Raw genomic sequence first — 26,175 nt, forward strand, 5'->3', positions numbered from 1 at the left:
GAAAGCTACTGGGCGACCAGATTGAAGTCTTCAGCTGGTGCTCGAGTTGGGGTGCCACACACTCGGCCCGGCTGCGATTGTCCGCCAAATCCACTGCCGTTGAGATTTCATTTGTCCAAAGTGTGTGATGGCCGACTTTATGAGCGGATTACCGAGTAAATGCCCAAGTTGCCTGGTAGCTCAATAAAGCCCTGGTGGAAAGAAGCTTTGCGGTTCAAGCGGCATGAAAGATTTAGTAGAAGGAGGCATGCAGGTGGATGTCTGGCGGTGGTAATAACGTTCCGTCTCAGCAAATGCACGGCTCCACCTGGCACGTCTCGCGACCCATGCCTTCATCGCGTTTTTAGTTTTTTGAGGTTTCCACTATTTATGAGGTTGACATGTTCCATTAATATTATTGTTTGTTTTAATTGAAACACACAGGAATCCCCCTCTATGCATAAGGGTTACATTCCTAAGAAAATGCTACTTAACTCGAAATTGCTTAAAGCGATCTTTATTTTCCCACAGACGTAATGTTGAAATCAGGGGTTGCGATCCTAGCCAACATTGCACGGTGAAAAATACGCATGACTAAACGTCATGAAGTGTTCAAAACTGCAATTATAAGTTAAGATAACTCATCATGAATACAAAATAATTAGATAAAAATTGCAAGAGATGTAGGGCTACGCTAATTTTAATATTCAATCCAAATACCTAAAGTCTTTTCATATTCTTCTTGGTTCTTTCGGTAAAGTCACGTAGAAGGGAAGTAATAAAATAATAAAAATAAAACATAATAAAATAAAATAATTCTCACGACGTTTCGGCTACAACGCAAGCAGCCGTCTTCAGGTGAAGAATGAGACAATGCCAAGCTAGGAGCTTATATATAAGCTGCGTTGGAGGTGGAAGAAAGGACGTAATAAACCATTTCGACACACATTAGGGTGGGTAGAATAATACATAGTGTTATATTAAATGTATAAGATATAGGTTGGTTTACAGCAATACAGTATATAATTTAATGTTGGCAGTATATAGTACGGTATATGCTCGTGTGATGCAATAGAATAAAGTTTAGATGGAAGCATATTATATAATTTTTACGACGTAGAATTGTAATGTATTACTTGCTGTTAGTAACTCAGCTTAGTGTAGAGTATAGTAAGTATACTGATGGTGCTATGCTATTTATACTTTAGTTTTTTATGTAGTTTATACTTTAGTTTTCTACGTGGTTGTTGAGTAACTGCAGCTACATATCATTAACATTCCTTTCCTTTGTTACTGCTAATCCCTGCACCCCCCCTTGGTGCTGTTGATCCTGCATAATGCATGGGCATAATATGACTTTGAAACCCCCCCGCCCACCTCCTACGCATTTTCCATGAATATGCTAAATTCCTCTTCATATGCACATTATTTTGTTAAGGTGCTCTTTCTTCCACCTCCAACGCAGCTTATATATAAGCTCCTAGCTTGGCATTGTCTCATTCTTCACCTGAAGACGGCTGCTTGCGTTGTAGCCGAAACGTCGTAAGAATTATTTTATTTTATTATGTTTTATTTTTATTATTTTATTACTTCCCTTCTACGTGACTTTACCGAAAGAACCAAGAAGATGAATCCCTGCAGTCACGAAAGCTTTAAATCGAAATCTTTTCATATTTTCTAGACTATAAAACTACATGACTTATTTTAGTGGTCGGTAAAGGTGCAACATCTTGGGTACATTATAGATTTTTAAAATTCGCATTACTCAAATAGCTCCCTCTGAGGTCGTGGGTAAGCTGAGAATCCTGGCAATATCGACTGCCTTATCACCCGCTTCAAAACACCTTCATAACTTCTAATTTAACCTCTAGATTAATCCCTTTCCTTTTCTTGCCAGAGACACTATCATCATTTACTGTGCGTTTTGCACTCATCTTTCTGAGCGCCCTACACTATTTCTACCTAACATGTACGCAACGACCACATTGCATGGTGAGCTAGCAGACGGAGGCCTAGAACTTTCACGACGTTTTTGTGTGTGTGTGGGCATGCAATTCATTTGAAGATGGGAATGCAGATGGGAATAGTAGTGTAGCAGTTTGGCGACCCGAGTTAAATTCCTGTTCATGGTCTACACCGGAATGACGATTATCTAAACTGGTCCTGAGCCCTTCTCCAGGTCGACTCAGCCTCAAACGAGTACCTGGTACGATGTTGTAGTAAACATCGCCACTGGGGAGATGGCAAAACTTATATCGACCGGCTCTTTAAAAGCGTGACAGAAAATAGATGGTGCTCACCTCCTGTCGGTAGGCCTGAGCCAGTGGTGTAGATTCCAAATTTTTATGGTGGAGGGAAGCGAGTCTATCTATAGGACAACCGCCGTTGGCTCCCTCGCAAAGCGGTGCTCCATCCGAGCCGAGTTTCAACTGATGGAACTTTGCATTATTAACACGAAAGTCGACGTAGTGTTTCCGTCATAAACCAGGCCAGGCAGGTATAACAATGCAACAAGGTAGAGGCGCGCATTGGCCATGGCGGCGGGTTTGCTGCTGGCCACCCACCCTCCTCATGCGCCATGCTGGCCTTCATTAGTGATCTTTAACAGTACTTGCCACAACAGTCTGTCGAAGGCTATTCAGGGAAATCTTTGTCTTTGTTTATTAATTTGTAAAAAAAACAAATATTGCACACCAGTCGTGCTACAATCACTGTGATTGTTTTTAAGTAACATTGCACTGACACAGAGTACAACAAATATTTGCCGTGTTGTTATAAAACGAGGTGCATTGCAACATATCAGCAATGCTGCTGTTGCGTAAACCGCACACCGATATGGCGACCTGTAAAAAATGGCGCCCGATTAGTTGGTCCCTTTTTGTGGCGGCGGGGTGAGGCCTGTGGCTTATTTGTTTGAGGGGAGATTATTTAAAGTTTATTCGTGGCATGATTCATAATGGTGGAGGGGAATCGTGTGCCTTCTGCGTCTTAAGTGTTTCGATCGTGGCTTTAAAAGGGCGTGGAATGGAACGTCTTGCGGCGAATGTCAAAGCATCCCTGGGGTTGTTTTCTGACCTTCACGTTGCCACCACTGGGTGTGTGGTCCAAGTTGGCCAGAGAGCCGATCTTGGACTTGATGTTCTCGAACTCCAGCTTGGCTGTTTCGATCTTCACGTGCCCTCCACCTGCCAAAACAAACACGTTCCCCGTTTACGAGTTAAAATATTGTAAACAAAACAGTGAAAGAAAATTTTACAAAAATACTAAATAATACACGAACCAGCCCAAAACAAACCGAGTATGACTGGTTCCTAGGTCGGTGTGTCACTTTCATTGAACATATTGTTAAAGATTATGAATAATTATATTATTGTGCGTGGCAATATGTTGAGAAGCCGAATGTCAATGTGGAAGTTTGCTAGCCACAGCGAGAGGGCTTTAGCAGAGAGTTTGTGCAGTTGTGCTACTCGTCCGTTGAAGGAGCGCAGACTAATTAACGTTGACCGTGAAAGTTGACGAATATGAAACTAGCAACCAGTGTTACACGTAGAGATCACCAACTGCTAATACTTGCCGGGTTTATAACCGATATTGTCCATCGACCGACATTTGGAGGTAACGTGGCTGAGATCCAACTTCTTTGAGATGATGTGCACCTGCAGAAACACAGACAGCAGTGAGTGTGAGATGTTGTGCACCTGTAGAAACACAGACAGCTGTGTGTGGCATGTTGTGCACCTGTAGAAACACAGACAGGTGAGTGTGAGAAGATGTGTAGCTGTAGAAACACAGACAGCTGTGTGTGGGATGTTGTGCACCTGTAGAAACACAGACAGCTGTGTGTGGGATGTTGTGCACCTGTAGAAACACAGACAGCTGTGTGAGTGTGAGATTATGTGTAGCTGTAGAAACACAGACAGCAGTGTGTGTGAGATGATGTGTAGCTGTAGAAACACAGACAGCTGTGTGTGTGAGATGATGTGTAGCTGTAGAAACACAGACAGCAGTGAGTGTGAGATGATGTGTAGCTGTAGAAACACAGACAGCTGTGTGTGTGAGATGATGTGTAGCTGTAGAAACACAGACAGCTGTGTGAGTGGGATGATGTGTAGCTGTAGAAACACAGACAGCAGTGTGTGTGAGATTATGTGTAGCTGTAGAAACACAGACAGCTGTGTGTGTGAGACGATGTGTAGCTGTAGAAACACAGACAGCTGTGTGTGTGAGATGATGTGTAGCTGTAGAAACACAGACAGCTGTGTGTGTGAGATGATGTGTAGCTGTAGAAACACAGACAGCTGTGTGTGTGAGATGATGTGTAGCTGTAGAAACACAGACAGCAGTGTGTGTGAGATTATGTGTAGCTGTAGAGACACAGACAGCAGTGAGTGTGAGATGATGTGTAGCTGTAGAAACACAGACAGCTGTGTGAGTGGGATGATGTGTAGCTGTAGAAACACAGACAGCTGTGCGTGTGAGATGATGTGTAGCTGTAGAAACACAGACAGCTGTGTGAGTGAGATGATGTGTAGCTGTAGAAACACAGACAGCAGTGTGTGTGAGATTATGTGTAGCTGTAGAGACACAGACAGCAGTGAGTGTGAGATGATGTGTAGCTGTAGAAACACAGACAGCTGTGTGTGTGAGATGATGTGTAGCTGTAGAAACACAGACAGCTGTGTGTGTGAGATGATGTGTAGCTGTAGAAACACAGACAGCTGTGTGAGTGAGATGATGTGTAGCTGTAGAAACACAGAAAGCTGTGTGTGTGAGATGATGTGTAGCTGTAGAAACACAGACAGCTGTGTGTGTGAGATGATGTGTAGCTGTAGAAACACAGACAGCATTGAGTGTGAGATGATGTGCACCTGTAGAAACACAGACAGCTGTGTGTGTGATATGATGTGTAGCTGTAGAAACACAGACAGCTGTGTGTGTGAGATGATGTGTAGCTGTAGAAACACAGACAGCTCTGAGTGTGAGATGATGTGTAGCTGTAGAAACACAGACAGCTGTGTGTGTGAGATTATGTGTAGCTGTAGAAACACAGACAGCTGTGTGTGTGAGATGATGTGTAGCTGTAGAAACACAGACAGCTGTGAGTGTGCGATGATGTGTAGCTGTAGAAACACAGACAGCTGTGTGTGTGAGATTATGTGTAGCTGTAGAAACACAGACAGCTGTGAGTGTGAGATGATGTGTAGCTGTAGAAACACAGACAGCTGTGAGTGTGAGATGATGTGTAGCTGTAGAAACACAGACAGCTGTGTGTGTGAGATTATGTGTAGCTGTAGAAACACAGACAGCTGTGTGTGAGATGATGTGTAGCTGTAGAAACACAGACAGCTGTGAGTGTGAGATGATGTGTAGCTGTAGAAACACAGACATCTGTGTGTGTGAGATGATGTGTAGCTGTAGAAACACAGACAGGAGTTAGTGTGAGATGATGTGTAGCTGTAGAAACACAGACAGCTTTGTGTGTGAGATGATGTGTAGCTGTAGAAACACAGACAGGAGTGAGTGTGAGATGATGTGTAGCTGTAGAAACACAGACAGCTGTGAGTGTGAGATGATGTGTAGCTGTAGAAACACAGACAGCTGTGTGAGTGGGATGATGTGTAGCTGTAGAAACACAGACAGCTTTGTGAGTGGGATGATGTACAGCTGTAGAAACACAGGTAGCTGTGTGTGAGATGATGTGTAGCTGTAGAAACACAGACAGCTGTGTGTGTGAGATGATGTGTAGCTGTAGAAACACAGACAGCTGTGTGTGTGAGATGATGTGTAGCTGTAGAAACACAGATAGCTGTGTGAGTGAGATGATGTGTAGCTGTAGAAACACAGACAGCTTTGTGAGTGGGATGATGTACAGCTGTAGAAACACAGACAGCTGTGTGTGTGAGATGATGTGTAGCTGTAGAAACACAGACAGCAGTGAGTGTGAGATGATGTGCACCTGTAGAAACACAGACAGCTGTGTGTGTGATATGATGTGTAGCTGTAGAAACACAGACAGCTGTGTGTGTGAGATGATGTGTAGCTGTAGAAACACAGACAGCTCTGAGTGTGAGATGATGTGTAGCTGTAGAAACACAGACAGCTGTGTGTGTGAGATTATGTGTAGCTGTAGAAACACAGACGGCTGTGTGTGTGAGATGATGTGTAGCTGTAGAAACACAGACAGCTGTGAGTGTGAGATGATGTGTAGCTGTAGAAACACAGACAGCTGTGTGTGTGAGATTATGTGTAGCTGTAGAAACACAGACAGCTGTGAGTGTGAGATGATGTGTAGCTGTAGAAACACAGACAGCTGTGAGTGTGAGATGATATGTAGCTGTAGAAACACAGACAGCTGTGTGTGTGAGATTATGTGTAGCTGTAGAAACACAGACAGCTGTGTGTGTGAGATGATGTGTAGCTGTAGAAACACAGACAGCTGTGTGAGTGAGATGATGTGTAGCTGTAGAAACACAGACAGCTTTGTGAGTGGGATGATGTACAGCTGTAGAAACACAGACAGCTGTGTGTGTGAGATGATGTGTAGCTGTAGAAACACAGACAGCAGTGAGTGTGAGATGATGTGCACCTGTAGAAACACAGATAGCTTTGTGAGTGGGATGTACAGCTGTAGAAACACAGACAGCTGTGTGTGTGAGATGATGTGTAGCTGTAGAAACACAGACAGCTGTGTGAGTGGGATGATGTGTAGCTGTAGAAACACAGACAGCTGTGTGTGTGAGATGATGTGTAGCTGTAGAAACACAGGCAGCTGTGAGTGTGAGATGATGTGTAGCTGTAGAAACACAGACAGCAGTGAGTGTGAGATGATGTGTAGCTGTAGAAACACAGACAGCAGTGAGTGTGAGATGATGTGTAGCTGTAGAAACACAGACAGCTGTGAGTATGAGATGATGTGTAGCTGTAGAAACACAGACAGCTGTGAGTGTGAGATGATGTGTAGCTGTAGAAACACAGACAGCTGTGTGTGTGAGATGATGTGTAGCTGTAGAAACACAGACAGCTATGTGTGTGAGATGATGTGTAGCTGTAGAAACACAGACAGCTGTGTGTGTGAGATGATGTGTAGCTGTAGAAACACAGACAGCTGTGTGTGTGAGATTATGTGTAGCTGTAGAAACACAGACAGCTCTGAGTGTGAGATGATGTGTAGCTGTAGAAACACAGACAGCTGTGAGTGTGAGATGATGTGTAGCTGTAGAAACACAGACAGCTGTGTGTGGGATGTTGTGCACCTGTAGAAACACAGAGAGCTGTGTGTGGGATGTTGTGCACCTGTAGAAACACAGACAGCTGTGTGAGTGTGAGATGATGTGTAGCTGTAGAAACACAGACAGCTGTGTGTGTGTGTGAGATGATGTGTAGCTGTAGAAACACAGACAGCTGTGTGTGTGAGATGATGTGTAGCTGTAGAAACACAGACAGCTGTGTGTGTGAGATGATGTGTAGCTGTAGAAACACAGACAGCTGTGTGTGTGAGATGATGTGTAGCTGTAGAAACACAGACAGCTGTGTGTGTGTGAGATGATGTGTAGCTGTAGAAACACAGACAGCAGTGAGTGTGAGATGATGTGTAGCTGTAGAAACACAGACAGCTGTGTGTGTGAGATGTTGTGCAGCTGTAGAAACACAAACAGCTGTGTGTGAAATGATGTGTAGCTGTAGAAACACAGACAGGTGAGTGTGTGAGATGATGTGTAGCTGTAGAAACACAGACAGCTGTGTGTGTGAGATGATGTGTAGCTGTAGAAACACAGACAGGTGAGTGTGTGAGATGATGTGTAGCTGCAGAAACACAGACAGCTGTGTGTGTGAGATGATGTGTAGCTGTAGAAACACAGACAGATGTGTGTGTGAGATTATGTGTAGCTGTAGAAACACAGACAGCTGTGTGTGTGAGATGATGTGTAGCTGTAGAAACACAGACAGCTGTGAGTGTGAGATGATGTGTAGCTGTAGAAACACAGACAGCTGTGTGTGTGAGATTATGTGTAGCTGTAGAAACACAGACAGCTGTGAGTGTGAGATGATGTGTAGCTGTAGAAACACAGACAGCTGTGAGTGTGAGATGATGTGTAGCTGTAGAAACACAGACAGCTGTGTGTGTGAGATTATGTGTAGCTGTAGAAACACAGACAGCTGTGTGTGTGAGATGATGTGTAGCTGTAGAAACACAGACAGCTGTGTGTGTGAGATGATGTGTAGCTGTAGAAACACAGACAGCTGTGTGTGTGAGATTATGTGTAGCTGTAGAAACACAGACAGCTCTGAGTGTGAGATGATGTGTAGCTGTAGAAACACAAACAGCTGTGAGTGTGAGATGATGTGTAGCTGTAGAAACACAGACAGCTGTGTGTGGGATGTTGTGCACCTGTAGAAACACAGAGAGCTGTGTGTGGGATGTTGTGCACCTGTAGAAACACAGACAGCTGTGTGAGTGTGAGATGATGTGTAGCTGTAGAAACACAGACAGCTGTGTGTGTGTGTGAGATGATGTGTAGCTGTAGAAACACAGACAGCTGTGTGTGAGATGATGTGTAGCTGTAGAAACACAGACAGCTGTGTGTGTGAGATGATGTGTAGCTGTAGAAACACAGACAGCTGTGTGTGTGAGATGATGTGTAGCTGTAGAAACACAGACAGCTGTGTGTGTGTGAGATGATGTGTAGCTGTAGAAACACAGACAGCAGTGAGTGTGAGATGATGTGTAGCTGTAGAAACACAGACAGCTGTGTGTGTGAGATGTTGTGCAGCTGTAGAAACACAAACAGCTGTGTGTGAAATGATGTGTAGCTGTAGAAACACAGACAGGTGAGTGTGTGAGATGATGTGTAGCTGTAGAAACACAGACAGCTGTGTGTGTGAGATGATGTGTAGCTGTAGAAACACAGACAGGTGAGTGTGTGAGATGATGTGTAGCTGCAGAAACACAGACAGCTGTGTGTGTGAGATGATGTGTAGCTGTAGAAACACAGACAGATGTGTGTGTGAGATTATGTGTAGCTGTAGAAACACAGACAGCTGTGTGTGTGAGATGATGTGTAGCTGTAGAAACACAGACAGCTGTGAGTGTGAGATGATGTGTAGCTGTAGAAACACAGACAGCTGTGTGTGTGAGATTATGTGTAGCTGTAGAAACACAGACAGCTGTGAGTGTGAGATGATGTGTAGCTGTAGAAACACAGACAGCTGTGAGTGTGAGATGATGTGTAGCTGTAGAAACACAGACAGCTGTGTGTGTGAGATTATGTGTAGCTGTAGAAACACAGACAGCTGTGTGTGTGAGATGATGTGTAGCTGTAGAAACACAGACAGGTGAGTGTGAGATGATGTGTAGCTGTAGAAACACAAACAGCTGTGTGTGGGATGATGTGTAGCTGTAGAAACACAGACAGCTGTGTGTGTGAGATGATGTGTAGCTGTAGAAACACAGACAGGTGAGTGTGAGATGATGTGTAGCTGTAGAAACACAGACAGCTGTGTGAGTGGGATGATGTACAGCTGTAGAAACGCAGGCAGCAGTGTGCCATAGAAAACCAGAAGTGGTTCCATCAATCAAAGTTTACAATCACCATCACAATCCATGGGCAGATCACCCGTAGGTGTCCACTGCACATTTTGTCACTGGTTTCCACTTTCCTCCGTCTTGTGCAAATATGGCTCAAGTAGTGCCACATTTTTCTGGCACCAATCTTTGATGATGTCATTGTTAAGAAATTCTCTATGAGGTCTTCCTCTCTTTCGTGTTCCTTCCATTTTTCCGAACAACACACTTTTAATTTCCCTGTTGTTGTAGACAAACTAAACCAATCAGATTTGTATATAGACATTAGTAGAAATGCTTATATTTAAAATATTGTTGGTATTAGATACTTTTAAGGGCATGTATAACTTGTCGCGCTGCCGCCTCTGTTGTCTGCTGGCCGAGTCGCCCTTCAAGAAGAGCCGTGTGGCCCCTTCACTCAGGAAATTAACTTCTGAACTTCTTCTAAACTTCAATCGGATTAGCCGGAATGTGACGCGAGCAACGTCAGATCGTGTTCCGATTGGCCGATTGGACATTTTAATTGGAGTACAATAACAATTGTGTTTAAATGGTTCCAGGAGTTACAAGTCAATCGATATATTGATTCTCAATTTTTCTGTTTTATTTAGCAGTGACATCGATAGAGTCTGGACAAGTAACAATTCCCGTGAACGAGTTCCTATAATTTCTGCACTTCATAGCCACGTTGCTGAGTGCATTGTGGAGGTCCTCCTGCCAGCGGTGGCATGATCAATATGTTTCTGGGCTGCACCTTTACCTTGCTTAAAACTATGTCCTACAACTAAGATATATCTGAAAAGCATAATTAGTTTTGGATCTTCCCAATATTCGTGGTGCAATGGTTCACGTGTTGATGCATTGCCCCATGAACCCGGCACACGAGTGTAGACAGAAAAAAGTACACTAAATATACACTCGTTTTTTGTCGTTCTTATGTTCTGCTCTGTCTGTGTGTCTCCGTTCCTCTTGTTTTTATGTTTTGTCTTTCTTTGGAATTTTCACACTTAAATTCTAACTTAGCAATCTTTGAAATACGTAATCGACCAGGCTATGCGTTAATTGTGTGTTGACCGACTCTCTGTGTTGTATTACATAACATTTCGATATTTTGCTAGGTTATTTAATTTAGTGTGTCCTTTCTCCCTCTCTCCTAATGTTCAAGCCTGCGTACTTTACTACGCGTTCTTCGCACTCATTGACATGTAAATTTTTTCTCTAACCCCTCCCTCTCTCTGCCTCCGCCCCCCTCTGTCTATTTAAGGCCACCCACAGAGACGATCTCCCTCTCTGTACCTGTGTTACTCTCTCTATGTATCTTGGTGATATGTCTGCTTATATGTCTGTCTATAGTTTTCTGGTTAGATTTTTTGTTGCTATTTCATTTATACCTGATGATGATTGCTTGTGTTGCAATCGAAACGTCGTATGCTATTATTTAATTTATTATTTTATCTGTTTACATGACTTTACCGAAAGAACCAAAGAATAATTCCTGCAGTCACGAAAGCTCCAAAATTAAAATTAATTTAAACTATTACAATACCGAACATTGCGGGAGTAAATGATCCAGATGTTTGTAAAAACAAAACATTCGAGTCAGATTTGGCACGGTACATAAAATACAGAAATTTATATTGTATTAGCGAACCTATCAACAGAAGGTGTGTACCGGATTCCCTGCACTTGTGGCAAACGCTATGTTTGGCAAACCAGGACGAATGATCAGCACGAGACTAAAAGAACACCAAAGATAAATTAAATACTCCCAAATACAACTGTTGGCAGTGGCAGAACACACGTGCCAACAAGGACACTCAATTGATTTTTATAACGTTGAAGTTCTGTGGAAAACTAGTTACTACAGGCCAAGACTAATTAGACAATCTATCGAAATTGAGAAAAGTTTTTTTTTTTAACCATTCGGATAGCTACAGACGTAGTGCTGCTTAGAAGTGTATCATAAAATAATACATTATGTCGGATGGTGGTGGGTTTAACGAGACATTTATATATTTAACCCAAAAAACATGTATTATGGATAATGTATTAGGTTAATATGACAATTTGTTGTCCATATTATGCAGAACCCACAATCTTTATGATGACTCTACTCCCCATCCCATGGTGTTTTGACGGGTAAACAGCTTCATATATATGTCAACACACATCAATGCGCCAACACACAATCAGTGATATCTGAAATGGGTCCCCATTGAAAAAGGACCTTCTGAGCTCAACAGACCTTGCCTGAAACAAGCTGTTCCGTCACACTCTTGCGTACGACGAGAGAACTTCAGGAGAGAGCGTTCATGTAGTTTTGCTTTCCCTCCCCCTTTGAAGGAGTGCAAACTAAAGTGGTTTACTATACGGCACGCAGTCTGCTCTGTATGGCCACATTCGCACTACTGTTGATAAAGGATTTTGTGGGTTAGATCACGTGAATATAAATGCGTCATTAACCCACCACCAGAGTAAACCCACAACACTTACAAGTGGGTTTACTCTCCAACACACTGGTGTGCTGAAGTAGTACCTAATCGGCAGGTACTGTTTACGTGACAAACCTTACTAATTGGCTGTGTCTGGTGGTGGTAGTGGGTTAACGACGCATTTACATCACGCGATCTAACCCACAAAACCATTCGTACTAATTAACACCGTGCCGTGAAAGCCCTGCTACGTGCTTAAACGCACACTGCCGTTGCTTGTCTTAAATTTTCCATTCAAAGTTCGCATCAGAATATTATTGACCGAAATTTGTAGCCACGGAGGAGGTGCTGGCGGTAATGGCAGCAGCGGATCCCTGCCCCCTGAGCCAACGGTTACCTTGCCGCCCCCAGGTTGGTGCTTGAGATTTTCAGTCGAGTGGACCTTGGACTTGATGTTTTTGAGGTCAGGCAGTGGCGCGGAGAGGGGCCGGCTCTGACCGCGCGAGAGGCACGGAGACTTGGGCGGCGTGCGCACGACGGCGATCGCGCGCCTCTCCAGCGGCAGCGACAGGCTCGACTGCTGCGAGCGGAGGCCGGTCGGGGTGCGCGAGCGCGGCGGCAGCGCCCGCGGGGTGCCCGGGGCCATCGGGGGGACGGCCCTCGGCGTGCCCGGGGTGTTCGGCGCCGTGGCCGTCCCCAGTTTTTCGTCGCACGCGCTGGGAGTCGTGGGCTTGCTGCGGATCGCGAGCGCGCCTTGAACGGGGAAGGAAATGGCGATAAGTAAAATAGAATTATAATATTAATGTGAACTCACTCACAGATGGCGAAGACCCGACGCAGCAATGGGCTGGCGTCAACCTGTGTAGAAGGCGATGGCGCGGTGAGCTCATCACGTTCGATCAGCACACAACAGGGTGCGGTTATCTCGCTTGCACATGGAAGATGAGAGAGTGGCCCGATTGCGATCGTGGTGGAGTGTGATATGCTCATCACAGAACTGACCACTGGCCTCTTTACACGCTTACACAGGAGATATATACGAATGCTATATATCAAGCAACTCCCGATGCCATCGAACGGATTACCAGACTCGACACAAAAGTTACGTTTTGTCAGTTATTGTCCAAATAAAGCCACACAAATGAAAGTGTTGGAAAGTGTAAGAGTTTCCACTTGTAATACGCCACATGACTCAAGAGGTGTGAGGAGGAACCGCGGCCTAGCCGGAAGGCAGCCACATGTATGAAGTTGTTGTCGGCTAATTGATGAGCGTTTACATGTGGGAGGAAACCGAGCACCCAGGGTAAACTCACACGTGCGAGGGGGGGGACACTTAATCCCACACATATGGAACAGGTGGAAATCCACATTTTTCTTTGGGTCTTTCGGTAAAGTCACGTAGATAGGTTCAAAGAAAATACAAAAAACAACGACGTTTCGATCGCAACACAAGCGTTCGTCTTGATGACGAACGCTTGTGTTGCGATCAAAACATGTATGAAGTTGTTGAATATGAAATCCTGCAGTCACGAAAACTTTAAGTCAAAAGGAAATCCACATTGTTCTGTATCGCCATCTCATTGAAAGCCAGGATATGGCACCTCCTTGATGCTGATGGGAAGGGAGGGATCCACCAACACTCACTGAATCCAGAAGTGCTGGACTGCAGCCACGTGCCACCCAATAACTCAATGTGCGTTAGTTACCCTACGCTGCCACTGCTGCCCTCATGTCACAGCTTACTGGCAATGTACACAGTATGGCTCACACACACGAAGGTGCTGGCATAGTGATGAGCTATGCATAGACGCTAACAATCACAACACCTTATTCGCAGAACAAAATAATAATAATGCGACGACATTCCTCTTAACCACACCGACATTCCAGGGGAAGCTGCAAGCAGATCCGATTGTCCGCATTCACATGAGAGTTTCAGTTGCCTGATATCCACGTGGTAATGCGCGGTTAAACTAAGTGCTAGCTCGGTACCGTTGAGACCTTCTGCTCGAATCGGAGCAGCCATCTACAATTAAACTGGGTTCTTAAGTGGAGTGAACAATGTGCAAAATAAAATCTCTACATTCAAGGTTGCTTTTTTTATTCATCCACATGCTCTTCCGGCAATTGCACACACGTAGAACACCGCGCACATAAATGTTCCGCACATGGCCGTGGCTACTGCGGGGCCTTTAGAAGCAGCTCTGTGACATCAACTTCTGAGGCCGTTGTCTTGACACGACGCAGTGCAATGCTTGCTTTAATGTGAGTTCCGAATGTAAACTTCTTCATCTCACGACATGACGGAGAATCGGCTGGAATCTGATTGGCAGAAGCGTAGAGTTGAACGTCTCTCCCCTCACTTTTGGCGTCACGGTGGCAAGGATATGTTAACTACCTCGCCTCGTATACAGGAGATGCCTGTTGTATATTTGGAGTTTGCGTGTCTCTCTTCCCATGGTCGCGTGGATTTTTCTCCGGGTCCTCCGATTTTCCCTCCACATTTAGAATCAACATGCGTTTCGAGTATTCGGCTGCTTTAAATTTCCACGTGATAAGCCACTTCGTTGAGCAATCATTTATCGCTCCTGAAAAAGAGCTACATAGCTTCAGTAGCTCTTACCTGGTAAAATAAAAAAAATAGTTTACTTTTAGTTTGTCCAGGGCGTGCTCGGCGAGCAGGACATTTTGCTTAGATTTAGGCTTGTGGGCAGCCTTGATTAATATAACCGTATTCGGGTTTGACTTGAACAGCGGTTGTTGCTCAAGTCGCCACTCGTACCACCCCAGTCTCCGTTGCCCACACAGGCAAATGGCGACTCACGAGTGGAAATGTGGCAGGATGGTGGCTGTTACCAGCTAGTATAGGCGTGAAGCTCACCGAACGATGTAGCCTCGGTGGCTTGTGTAGCAGCAGCAGCAACAAAAATGTAGCAGTGGCATGCACGGCAACACCACCAGCAGCAACAGAAATGCAAACAGTGGAATAACGTTTAGATGTTGACATTTGTCCTAGAGCTCACGTATGCTGTGTGTGTGATTACCTGCCGCGGAAGAGGAGCGGTAGAGGCTCACCGCAACCTTGCGGGGTTCACTCATTTTCCCATCAATTCTAATACCTAGAACGAGAGGATACAAAGAAAAGGTATATACATTCCAGTTTGGCTATGGAATAAATATCTGGTTTCTTTTTTAATTCCTATGAGCTAAGTTTTCCAGTCAACACGGTCTACATGGCTGCCCTGCATCTGGAGGAGTCCTTGACTACTCTTTAAATGAAACACATCACAACAGATGCCTGATAGCGGATTTTTCCTTGCCAGTCAAAATAAGTGTACGATACAGTTTTGTTTAAACATCTAATTAAGTCAATGGGTTGCCATTGAAAACGAGCTTTTAAGATCAATGGACCTTAACCGAGATACACTGACTATTCTATTAATTTATATTGCAGAAATATGCTCAGGAGCTAAGTGCCAATGTTGAGGTTTGCTGCTAGCCACAAAAGGGCTTCAGGGGAGAGTTCGTGTATGTTTGCTTTTCTTCCATTGAAGGAGTGCAGACTACAGTGGTTCGCCATATGGTCAGTAGTTTCGGATGTATGGCCACAATCGCACTCCTGTGTCTTTCGTTTTTTATTTATGAAGAGATTATGTGCGCATCGGCCAGTTGATGTTGTGACGCCGGTTGATGTGGACACTGCCGGTGTCTACGAGCGATGTCAAAGCCAGGAGGTGCAATATTTGGGTCTCGAATGAGGTGGTGTTCATTCTGCACTTCGTCGTAAATGGAAATGAACGATGAGGATGAAAGGTTTGGACGAGGTCCGGTGTGTGAGCCACGTGGAGTTTCTGGCAGTCACGGTCCTTCAATAGTCACTTCGCTTACTTTTGGAATAGCATTAGAAATCCCACATGTGCCTTTATGTTTGTGCTGTGATGCAGTGTTCATGCCGGAATGGATAAGGCACACACGTTGAGCCGATGCTGTAAGGACAAGACGAAAGTGAAATCAGAGACTGAGTATAGCTCTTGTAAACAAACAACACAAATTTAACACACTCGCCAAGAACACTGTGGCCCTACAAGTAATATAATGGACGACGTTGTGGGCACTCCAGCCTCTTGATGTGCTATTGTAAGGGATTACGAGAGGCGCTCTCCACTGCCGTACAGGCAGACCTCACTTAGCACTCCCTCGTAGAATTCTTGATTCGTTATAGCGCTCTTTGTCCTGGAGAAGAAAAAAAATCTAAAAAGCGCTCACGAGTGAGAACACGCAGCGGCGTTGAGGAAACGCACCGGCTGCCCGCTTTGTTAACATTCTCTCAGCCATTGAGAGCGACGCACGCTCTCTGAGCCAAGCAGCGCCGTTTACTCTGCCTGGGTCTCTCCCTCTCAGCCTTAGTTCCGCGTGTTTTTGTGAGCCCATAATGTCTGAAAAAATAAGGCATGCACAGTGTCAGTGCTGGAAATGTGACCAAAGTGTCAGGGGAAAGAATCACCTTGGATGCTAAAATGCGAGCTATGGGGCAGGTCGAGGCGGATGAGTGGATGCACTGGTGAGTACAATGCATATTCATAATGGAGGTTTTTGGGTTAGATCGCATAAATGTACGCGATCTAACCCAAAAACCCATATTATGGATGATATTGGCCGCGAAAGCCTGCAACGTGTTAAACATGCATTTTGCTTATGTAGCCAACTGATTAGCACGTTTGGATACGTACGGTGATAAAGAAGTTCCAACATACATAGATAATTATAATTATAATATATTATTTAAAAATATAAAATAATGCTGACCATGTTTATTATTAGCACTATTACTTATACTCCAGTGAAATCCACACATATTGCTGATATGTAGGAAATTTACGCGGTCCAGAACGCATCCCCTTTTAGCGCTGCCTCACGGCAGGTGTTTTGCTCCACGGCAGGAGTGGGGGTGTGTGTAAACAGGAATTTCCTGTTTTGAGGTTGAGTTTGGTCACGTGACCAGGAAGTTATGATTTGACAGCCTCTCAGCCACGCGGCAGAGTTTCAGCCATTACACAGAGTACAAAATGGATGGGAAAATGTCAAAACTGGGTGGTTTTTTAACTTTTGCCGACAAAACTGGATCCCAAATGTCAAAACTGGGTGGTCTTGGAAAACGACAGGCAAAACAGGGTGGTGCTTTTTGATATGACAAAACTGGGTGATGTTCAATGTGGACAAATGTCAAAACTGGGTGAAGAAGGTGTACGATTTAATGTATCATTTTGTACACGTTTAGGTTCTTGCGTTATTCATCCATATGTCGCCACAGATTTAGAGCGTTCCAAATGATGTTCTCGTGGCTCATGTTCCATACCTTGCACCACAAACTTCCCGTTTGCATACTGGCACAGTGTGCCAGCTCGCTTACTTGCCGTTTGTATACTGGCACAGTGTGCCAGCTCGCTACTACAGTAACACTTACTTGCCATATGTATACTGGCACAGTGTGCCAGCTTGCAACTACAGTAACACTTTCAGCTCGCGAACATACACGAACTTGCCATTTGTATACTGGTACAGTGTGCCAGCTTGCATGCTACACCTACTACAGTAGAACAACGGTAGATAGTGTTTGCGTCGAGAAGTATGGTGCTGCACACTTAGAACAAAACATGTTTGTTACATATATATAACTACTTCGACGGGCAAGAGTGCTTGTTGTGGCCCTTGGCGCGACAGAAGGAGCACCGCGTGAGGCCCAATGGGCCACCTTCGCCACGGTTGCGAATCCGACGCTTCTTCGGGCGGCCAGCCTTCTTCTGGCGAGGAGGTGGCATCATGGTGTTGTCGCGTTGCAGCTCCTCGGCAATGGGCAGCTCGATACCGGCAACCGAGGTCCATGTCGTGTTGATGGCAGAGACTTGGTAACACACCGCACATGCGTCGTAGAGCTCGGGCATCCGCCCAAACGCCATGAGGGCACGAATGTAGTGCCGACACGGCAAGCCCATCTGCTTCATGTACCCGCACGTGCACGACCGAGAGCTGAGATCGACTCGGCGCTTGGCAGAGGCGTAGGCGTCTGGATCCTTGACGTATGCACGCGTCGAGGTACTCTCGTAGACCTTGTACCTCGGGGCCAACGCCTGCTGAGCGTCGATGAGTCCTTGAGCGTACGGCGTAATGACACGCCCTTGAGCGGCCCACTTCTCGGCGTCGCTGCGGTGGGCAAAGGCCGTCGTCATCATGTCTTCCATGTGGTGCATGAGGAAGTGGAAGGGGTCCATCTCGCGAGCCGGCAGGGCCTCGCTGTTCGTGGACTCCACAAAGTTCGTCGTGCGCCAGCCGTACAATGGCGTCGTGTGCAGGTGCGGGTAGAGCGCCCACGTGTGGGGGTCGATCTTGTTGTAGTACGTGGCCGCCGCAGGCAGAGCTACGCCCAAGCAGCCCAAGGAGCTGCGGAACGCGGCCTCGGAGGCGCACCCTTGGGCATCGTAGATGATGCCTTGGAGGTCGGGCGTGAACGCGGAGCCGATGTTGTCCACACCGTTGCAGATCAAATGCCGCGTGCAGTGGATGAGCATGAGGTCCTTCCAGTCGGAGGCTAGGATGCCCGTGCCACGATCGCAGAAGACCGGCGTGCCGTCGAGCTCGATGTCGTTGGTCGTGCAGCAGTTGAGAAACCAGTCGTAGGCCGCTGCCGTCTCGGACCAGCGCCACGGCGAGAAGGACGTTGCGGTTGTTGCCGTCGCGCCCAACGAGGACGAGCATGGTTCCGTTGTAGGCGCGCGCCTTCATGTGCGACCCGTCGATGCCGACGACGCGTTGAAGACTTGGCTGCAACGAGCGTGCGATCGGGTTGCAGATGAACGCACCCCAGAAGATGCCCGCGTCTTCTCGCACACTGCAGGTCGTCGCGTTGAGCTTGCCGAACGTCTCCACCAGCGAGTTGATGAACTCGAAGCCTGCATGGGCCGCACTCTCGTTCGCCGCGATGCACGTGTTCTTGGCGCGGTACATCATCCGGGTCGGGACAATGACGCGAGCAACGTCGGCGACCTGGGCAATGACAGTCGGTGCGGAGGTACGGGGGTTGGCGCGAAAGGCCGAACGGGCTGTCGTGTTCGCCTCCACTTGGCGCTGCGTGATCTTGGTAGTGCCCGTGCAGCCGTGGTGATCCGTGCACAGCGCCGAGACGCGGAAGCCGCGTCGTTCCCCCGTGAGCTTCGTCAGCTTCACCTTGAAGGAACAAGGTGTTGAACTAGAGCAGACGATGGCAACGTGCCGTCCGCCGCTTCGCTTGAGGTCAAGGACCGCGCGCTTGCCTTGTTGCAAAGCAAAGTCTTGGATGCCGTGGATGGCCTCGCGGCGCGTGGTAAAAGTCTTCTTGGGGTGGAGGGTTGCCATTCGAATGTGAGCCGCTCCTCCACCTGTTTCGTGAAAAATGCTTGTGAAAAATCACGTTTATACGTCTACTTTCAATTTTTCACGAGACAATATGTCTATTTTCATTGCCAGCAATTTGATTTTTCACACAATATTTCCGCCAATCACCGTAACGGTGGGCCAAAGGATTGACCAATCAACGAGATGCGCATTCGTTGGTTTGTTCCGCACCATTGAGACCATGGTCAGGAGCGTCAAGCAGGCTGGTCCATCTCCCAAGGACGTCGCCTTTGTCTCTGTGCTTGGTCGTTTGGCGGGCTATGGTCGAATGCATGGCAAATTTAAGGGTGTACAGTAGCGCGTAGCATCAACCAACAATCCAAAAGTTTGGTATTGACGCGAGTCACTAGTCTAGGTCATCACGCAAGGTGGCAGTGCGCCCGCCTGGTCGCAAGCCCGCCCCGAGCTCACTTCCGAGTCCGAGCCGTAGCTTGAAATGTTGGTCGTTGGGGTGCTGGCACACTGTGCCAGCGTACAAATATCAAGTGTGTGTAGTTATATGGTGCTGGCACACTGTGCCAGCATACTAATACCAAGTGTTTAGATGAATGGGGTGCTGGCACAGTGTGCCAGTATACAAATACCAAGTGTTTGGATGAATGGGGTGCTGGCACACTGTGCTAGTATACAATTATCAAGTGTATTTGACAAATGTCAAAACTGGGTGCACCCTGAGTGTCCAAAACTCAAGTTTTTGGCCACCCAGGGTGCACCCAGTTTTGACATTTGGGATCCAGTTTTGTCGGCAAAAGTTAAAAACCACCCAGTTTTGACATTTTCCCCAAAATGGATGCACAGATAATGTCTCAGTGAAGGCAGCTGCATCTGTTCATTGTGGGACTTTAAGAAGCATTGTCTGTAAGTTCGTTTATGTTCTCATAATATTGGGAATGCTGTTATAATGTTATAATTACCGTTATAATGCTGTAAATGCCTTTATAATGCAGTTAATTTGTTATGATAAATAAGAGGCCTAGTTAACAACGAAGCCTGCAACTTGCCTTTTTGTGAATGTTACTTGTAATTGAATAAGTCGAGTCGTACTTGTACCCATGTAACCTTATTGCGATCTTGAGAGCAAGGATGACGAAATGTCTCATACACAGTTCAGTGTTATATGTAGTGCTGTACATTTGGGGTGCAGTGTGATGATTACACGATGTGCCCTTACTTAACACAGTAGCTTATTCTCTTGTATAGCTGTTCAGTACTAATGTAGGTGCTTGGTCCATCCAGGATCTATTGTTGAGTTTCAGGTTATCTAAGACAATGTTATGATGCTGTAGTGTTCATGCACTGTATTGATATTTCCAAGTATTAATAGATGCTGTATTTGTGCTGTGTTTTTCCATCAGTTTTACCTCGTTCAAGTCATTAAATACGTTTGGAGTCGGATGTTCACCCTGGCTCTGAAGGTTTATTGAATGCGAGGTTATCTACTCGGATAGTGGTGCAACGCAGCGCACAGCGAGGCCGAGACAATTAGCGCTCACTTTTTCAGGAGCGCATCTCGAGCACTAAGTGAGGTCAAAGTGTTTAATTAGGAATCTATTTTGTTGTTTAGACTATAGGAATATTAGACTGGATGAATCCACTGGGTTGAAGGGCCACCAGAGGAGTTACCGATGCTGGGAGGCACGAGGCGGAATCTGGTGGCCGGTGCCAGCAGCAAGTAAAGGCGGAGAGCCCTGATTGACCGCTCGGACAGCCACTCGGCAAAGTGCGGGGATGAGTAAAGCGCCAGGGGATTGGCCAGGAAATTCGAAATGAAAAGAACGGGAGAGGAAGAACGGGAAATGGAGAGGATTAGGGGTCAAGAGAGAGAGAGGGGGGTTGGGGGATGAATGATGGAGGGAACTTGGGGCGGAGGTGAGGAGAGATTCTAGAAGTTTCGGAAGGAGAGGAGCTATAAGGCTGCGTAACGTGAGCACGGGGCTTGCGGTGGGAGGGAGTGTGGCGAGTGCTCGTGCGGGGTGAAGGCTGCTGGACAGTAGAGCACTGCTCAAGGCTGAGACGGGTGGACCTCCATTGCACTGTAGAGAAGGGCCATCGCCCGAAACGTCACCTTTTGTCTATATTTTTTTAAGGCTACGGTGTTATGAATGAATGTGTTGAGTTTACCTGCAATTTGTCCTTGTGCCAATGCAGCGTCAGCAATTAATTTGCTTAATCTTTTAAGCACAAACATGTTTTTTCTAAAAGTTTGCGAGTGAATCGACATGAAAGGTGACCAAGTATGCATGTTTTGAACGAGGTGTCATTTGTTCGAGATGTAATTTTATTGCAAACAAGGTCAAAAGAATAAGAAGCAAACAAAAACGGCCTTTGACTCCGCCACAATTTGGCTAAGTCGGCTTATCGGCCCAGGGGCTGAAATATTCCGCTCAGCAATTTGCAATCGGCCCAGCGCATGCCAAAGGTCCGTTACAAAAGTCGTGCAACGGATGGGCGCGCGTTGCTGTGAGGGAAGGCAGGAGCCACTAAATCCAAGGGGGCTGCCCGCTGCCGGTCGTCGTCGCGTTCAGTCTCTCAAGCCTCCCGCAAGTCACGTGATTCACACCTGTCAACCCCTCGTCGGTGCCCTACCTTGTTAAAGACCAAGTCAGGCCTTATTGGTCACCCCTTGCACTTATAAATCTCAGCGTTCATCCCTCTCTCTAAAAAAACACAAACGCTGCTCCTTCGTGCAGCTGCTCACTTATGCTCGCTCCTCTCCCCCTTTTTACCCCTCCCATGATTGTCCCCGACGTCTTGGACCGCTCATTCCTCCTCTCACCGCCCCTCCTCCCCCCTCCACTTTGTTATTCCTGCTGCTCACCATGACCCGGCATCCACTCACTTTACCGATCACCTTGCCCCCCCGCCCCCCCCGTCTGCTGCCTTTTTGCAACAACTGACTCTACACCGTTTAACACGTAGTAATAGGCTTTTGTAACCAATATTATTCATAATAAGGGTTTTATGGTTTAGATCGTGTAAATATGAATGTGTCATTAAACCCGCCACAATCCGACACAGCCAATTTGTAAGGGTTTGTCATGCAAACAGAAAACGTGACAATTCGAGTCAACCCAGAACACTTTGAGTACTGTAACATCTCAGCTGGTGATCACGACCAGCTTCATCAGGCAATTTTCCAGAATTGTGAGAAAGTCTTCCCACTTCCGTTCATAAATAGAGCAAGATGATGTGATCAATGTGTGCCTATCAGGTGTGAAGATCATAGGGGGCGGGGGGGGGTAATGTAATAATATAAATTATAATGAATTATGCGGATATGGTAATACACAGTACATATTATGCAGTACCCAATAACCTTTATTCTGATTACTCCCCTTCCCGTGGTGTGCCTTGGGTATACAGGGTGTTTCAAACAGATGGACCCAATTTCAAAGCAGTATTTTCACGATGGCAACATGTTACAATTACACATAAAGTTGCAAACGGTTTAATGAGTTATCAAGTTTTACTAACCATTTTATAAATGCTCTATGTGTGCCTGCTGTAGGGACAACATCGAGACGATAGTTGAATTCGTCCCAACCGCCTCTCAAAGTGTCTTCTTCCACTGAAGTCACCGTTGCCGTGATTCTCTTTTTGAGCTCATCCAGATTAGTTGCTAAAGGTGGCACAAAAACCCGGTCTTTTGTGCCACCATGCTCTTTGACATTGGCAGATCAATGCCAAAACGCCGTTGAAACGCACACTGCACCGCAATTACGGATTCAGTCTTGCCGAACTGCAGAACGCAAAACGCCTTGTGTTGCGGGGTTGCCATTTTGCGAATGACTGAGGCTAGGGGCTGTTTGTGCACTGGGAGAGGCATCTAGCGGTAATCATTTGAAACTCTATGCCCCGCCCTCTCTATGCCCCGCCCTCTCTATGCCCCGCCCTTTCAAGTGGTAAGAGTTTCATTCATGGGTGGTTCATGGTTGCAGAGATATAGCGATTTCAAATCGGGTCCATCTCTTTAAAACACCCTGTACAACCTTCTATATTCAACAAAGACAAAGATCCCCTGTATAGCCTGAACAGACTGTTGGGGCAAGTGCTGTTAGCGAGCACCTATGAAGGCTGGCACGGCACACCAGGGGGTGGGTAGCCAGCACCACGCCCGGCTGTCTTTGTCCCCCAAATGGTGATCTTTACACACCATGCCAGATACTCAATTGAGGCTGAATCGACCTAGTGGAGGCCCAGGTCCCATTTAGACAATCATCACAGGTGTTGGCCGTGAGCCGGAATCGAACTTGGGTAGCCGGTTCCGTAGCGCAGCGTAGCGCTAACCGCTACACTACGGCACCACCGCGTGATAGATTCAATACACACCAATGCACTGACGCACAATTCAACGCGCTTCACCCCAGGGCGTGAGCCGTGAACGAGGGGGTGCTGGCGGAGCGTCATGGGCCGTTACTCACTCGTCGGCCTCTTGGGGGTGACCGAGAAGGACCTGGCGCTGGCTCTGTAGGCTGACGGGGACATGCTGGGTGGGTGCCCTGGGTGACTTTGGGATGATTCTTCCAGGACCCCTGCCTGTGGGGAGCGTGTGACAAAAAAAAGTGACTGTTTCACATCTTCAAAAATTATTTCAATGCATTTTCTTTTTTACGTGTTACATCGCAGGGTTGTATGCCGACGCACACAGATGGAACAAATGGTAAAAATGGAAGACATTTAATTCTTCCCAGCTTTAGGCTCTGCCCCGCTGCCTTTTGCAGCCAACTCGAGATTTGTCCGGTATCATGGGAACTGGAGGGTGGGAGGGAGGGCAGCAGTGGCCCGGATAATCGGAATCAGGATCAGAATATTGATTTAGACTGCCGGAGGAGGAATCCGATGAGCTATGAAGCTCTTTTTTCACAGATGTCCAGTAGGGGCGTGAGGTCAGAACGTTACAACATCAAATAATACGAAAATACTAAAGGAGTGAAAAGTATAGGAAAGGTAAGCAAATCACTAAAACAAATTACACGTAAAGACTTAACTATGAAATGTTACCAGGTAAAGCCCACTGAGGTATCAGCTTCTATTTCAGAAGCGACCTGGCCACAAATGATAGCTCAACGAAATGGCTTGTCACGTGGAAATTATAGCAACCAAATACTCTAAATAATGGAGAAATACAAAGCATACGTGAAGTTGTAGCGCGTATTTAATGTCTAGCTCGCGAGACTGGGGGTGCAGATGTAGAATGCGCCATCTGTTTTCATTGCTTCATCCAAGTAACTGGTTTACTTGCAGACGTTTCTGCAGTCACATGGGCACCCTCGAGTGAGGAACAGTTGGTCAATTAACCAGGGCGTGTGAAAGGTGTGAATGAGCGCGGTTCATCCACAACACGGAATTATCCGCCCAAGGATAACCAGAGTTAACTCTATAACAAGCACACGACGTTTCAGCATTCCATCAAATGCCAGCCTGTCACTTGATTATCAAAGGTGCGATTAGTACGGTTGGTTACGTACAGCGCGAAGGAAGTTCAACATAGGTACTTACATGTGAAAATGAGAGTGATCTCATCAGGGTTGCCACCTGTCCAGGTTTGTCCCGAGTCTGGGAAATGGCATCTTGGGTTTCGGGTGGCAGGAACTGATTTGTAGTGAGATCTACTGCAATAAACTGCACACTTCTCTGATAGTCCGAGGCTGACGGAGAAATATATCTAAGTTTATTCTCACTCTAGTTAACATGTAATGGTGGTTTCTATGATACAGTATAGAAAACTAAAATAAACTATTTTTATTATACCAGGTAAGGCCCACTGAGTACAAATCTCTTTTTCAGAAGCAACCTGGCCACAAATGATAGCTCAAAAGAAGTGGCTCATCATCATGGAAATTTATAGCAGCCAAATACTCTAAACGCACGTTTCTAAATGTGGAGGGAAACACCGGAGGGCCAGGAGAAAAATCCACACGACCACGGGGAGAGAGACACGCAAATTCCAAATACACAGCAGCTGGCAGCAGGGTCGGGATCGAACCCACGACCTCCTGTACACCAGGCGAGGTAGTCAACATCTCGCAAACCACGGTGACCCTGACATGGAGGTTGGGAGTCCTGCATGAGGAGGCCTCATTTTGAATTTGAAGATGCAGAGGCGTGGAGCGAGCGCCCAGAGGGAGAAAAGCACCGGGCTAAGAGCACTGTTCACAAACCACTGTGTCCATTCCCTTCTCAAGCGATACCTGCACCAACGCAATGAAGTATGGTTGTTCAGCTGTGACCCCCCCCCCTCCTATCTGCAGCAGGTTTGGTTCTACCAGCCATGGCGTCGGCTGGTAAGGCTAAGGAGCAGGAGGCGGAGTGAATCACTGGGTACAGGCAGGACACCTGGATTTGACTTGCTGTTTACAACATGTGGATGTTATCTGGGATATCCGATCATGATCGTGGCTGTTGATGTCGATGATGACAATGCTGTATTACACAACCCCGCGTTGTACAACTCATACTGAGCTCGTCAAGGAGAATACACCATGACGCAAACTCCGGTTATCCTCGCTGCAGCTGCTTTTGGCTCAACTATCGAACAAAGGCGGTCACCGCATCACGCGCTTTCAGATTTGCTTTTGTGGCCGTCTGGACCACTCGTTCTTCCAATATTAGGATTTAAAACTAACTTCTTGAGAACTGCTTGTGTTTAGCTTGTTGTCTTTCCCCCACATCTTCGGTTAGGACGGTTGGCCACGTACGGTGCGTATGAAGGTCGACATACTGTACATGCATGCTCTCAATGCTATTGACTGGAAGTGTACAGCAACGTCTTGC

The 26,175-nt window shown here is 46.4% G+C and overlaps 1 protein-coding gene across 4 annotated transcripts in view; it reads right to left on the reverse strand.

Moving 5' to 3' along the window:
• The window catches only part of LOC133355619 (microtubule-associated protein 2-like), a 71,012-nt gene that overhangs the window by 6,930 nt on the left and 37,907 nt on the right, over positions 1-26,175 (reverse strand). For all 4 annotated transcript variants that reach the window (XM_061572982.1, XM_061572990.1, XM_061573004.1 and 1 more), the window contains 5 exons: positions 23,823-23,937; positions 15,018-15,092; positions 12,371-12,726; positions 3,554-3,635; positions 3,055-3,164 (listed from right to left, as the gene is read on the reverse strand). In XM_061572982.1, coding sequence (XP_061428966.1) covers positions 3,055-3,164; positions 3,554-3,635; positions 12,371-12,726; positions 15,018-15,092; positions 23,823-23,937 — 738 coding nt within the window. The remainder of the gene's footprint in view (positions 1-3,054; positions 3,165-3,553; positions 3,636-12,370; positions 12,727-15,017; positions 15,093-23,822; positions 23,938-26,175) is intronic.

Source organism: Lethenteron reissneri, chromosome 7 (assembly GCF_015708825.2).
Source record: "Lethenteron reissneri isolate LAM-NWPU_2019-01 chromosome 7, ASM1570882v1, whole genome shotgun sequence".
NCBI lineage: Eukaryota > Metazoa > Chordata > Hyperoartia > Petromyzontiformes > Petromyzontidae > Lethenteron > Lethenteron reissneri.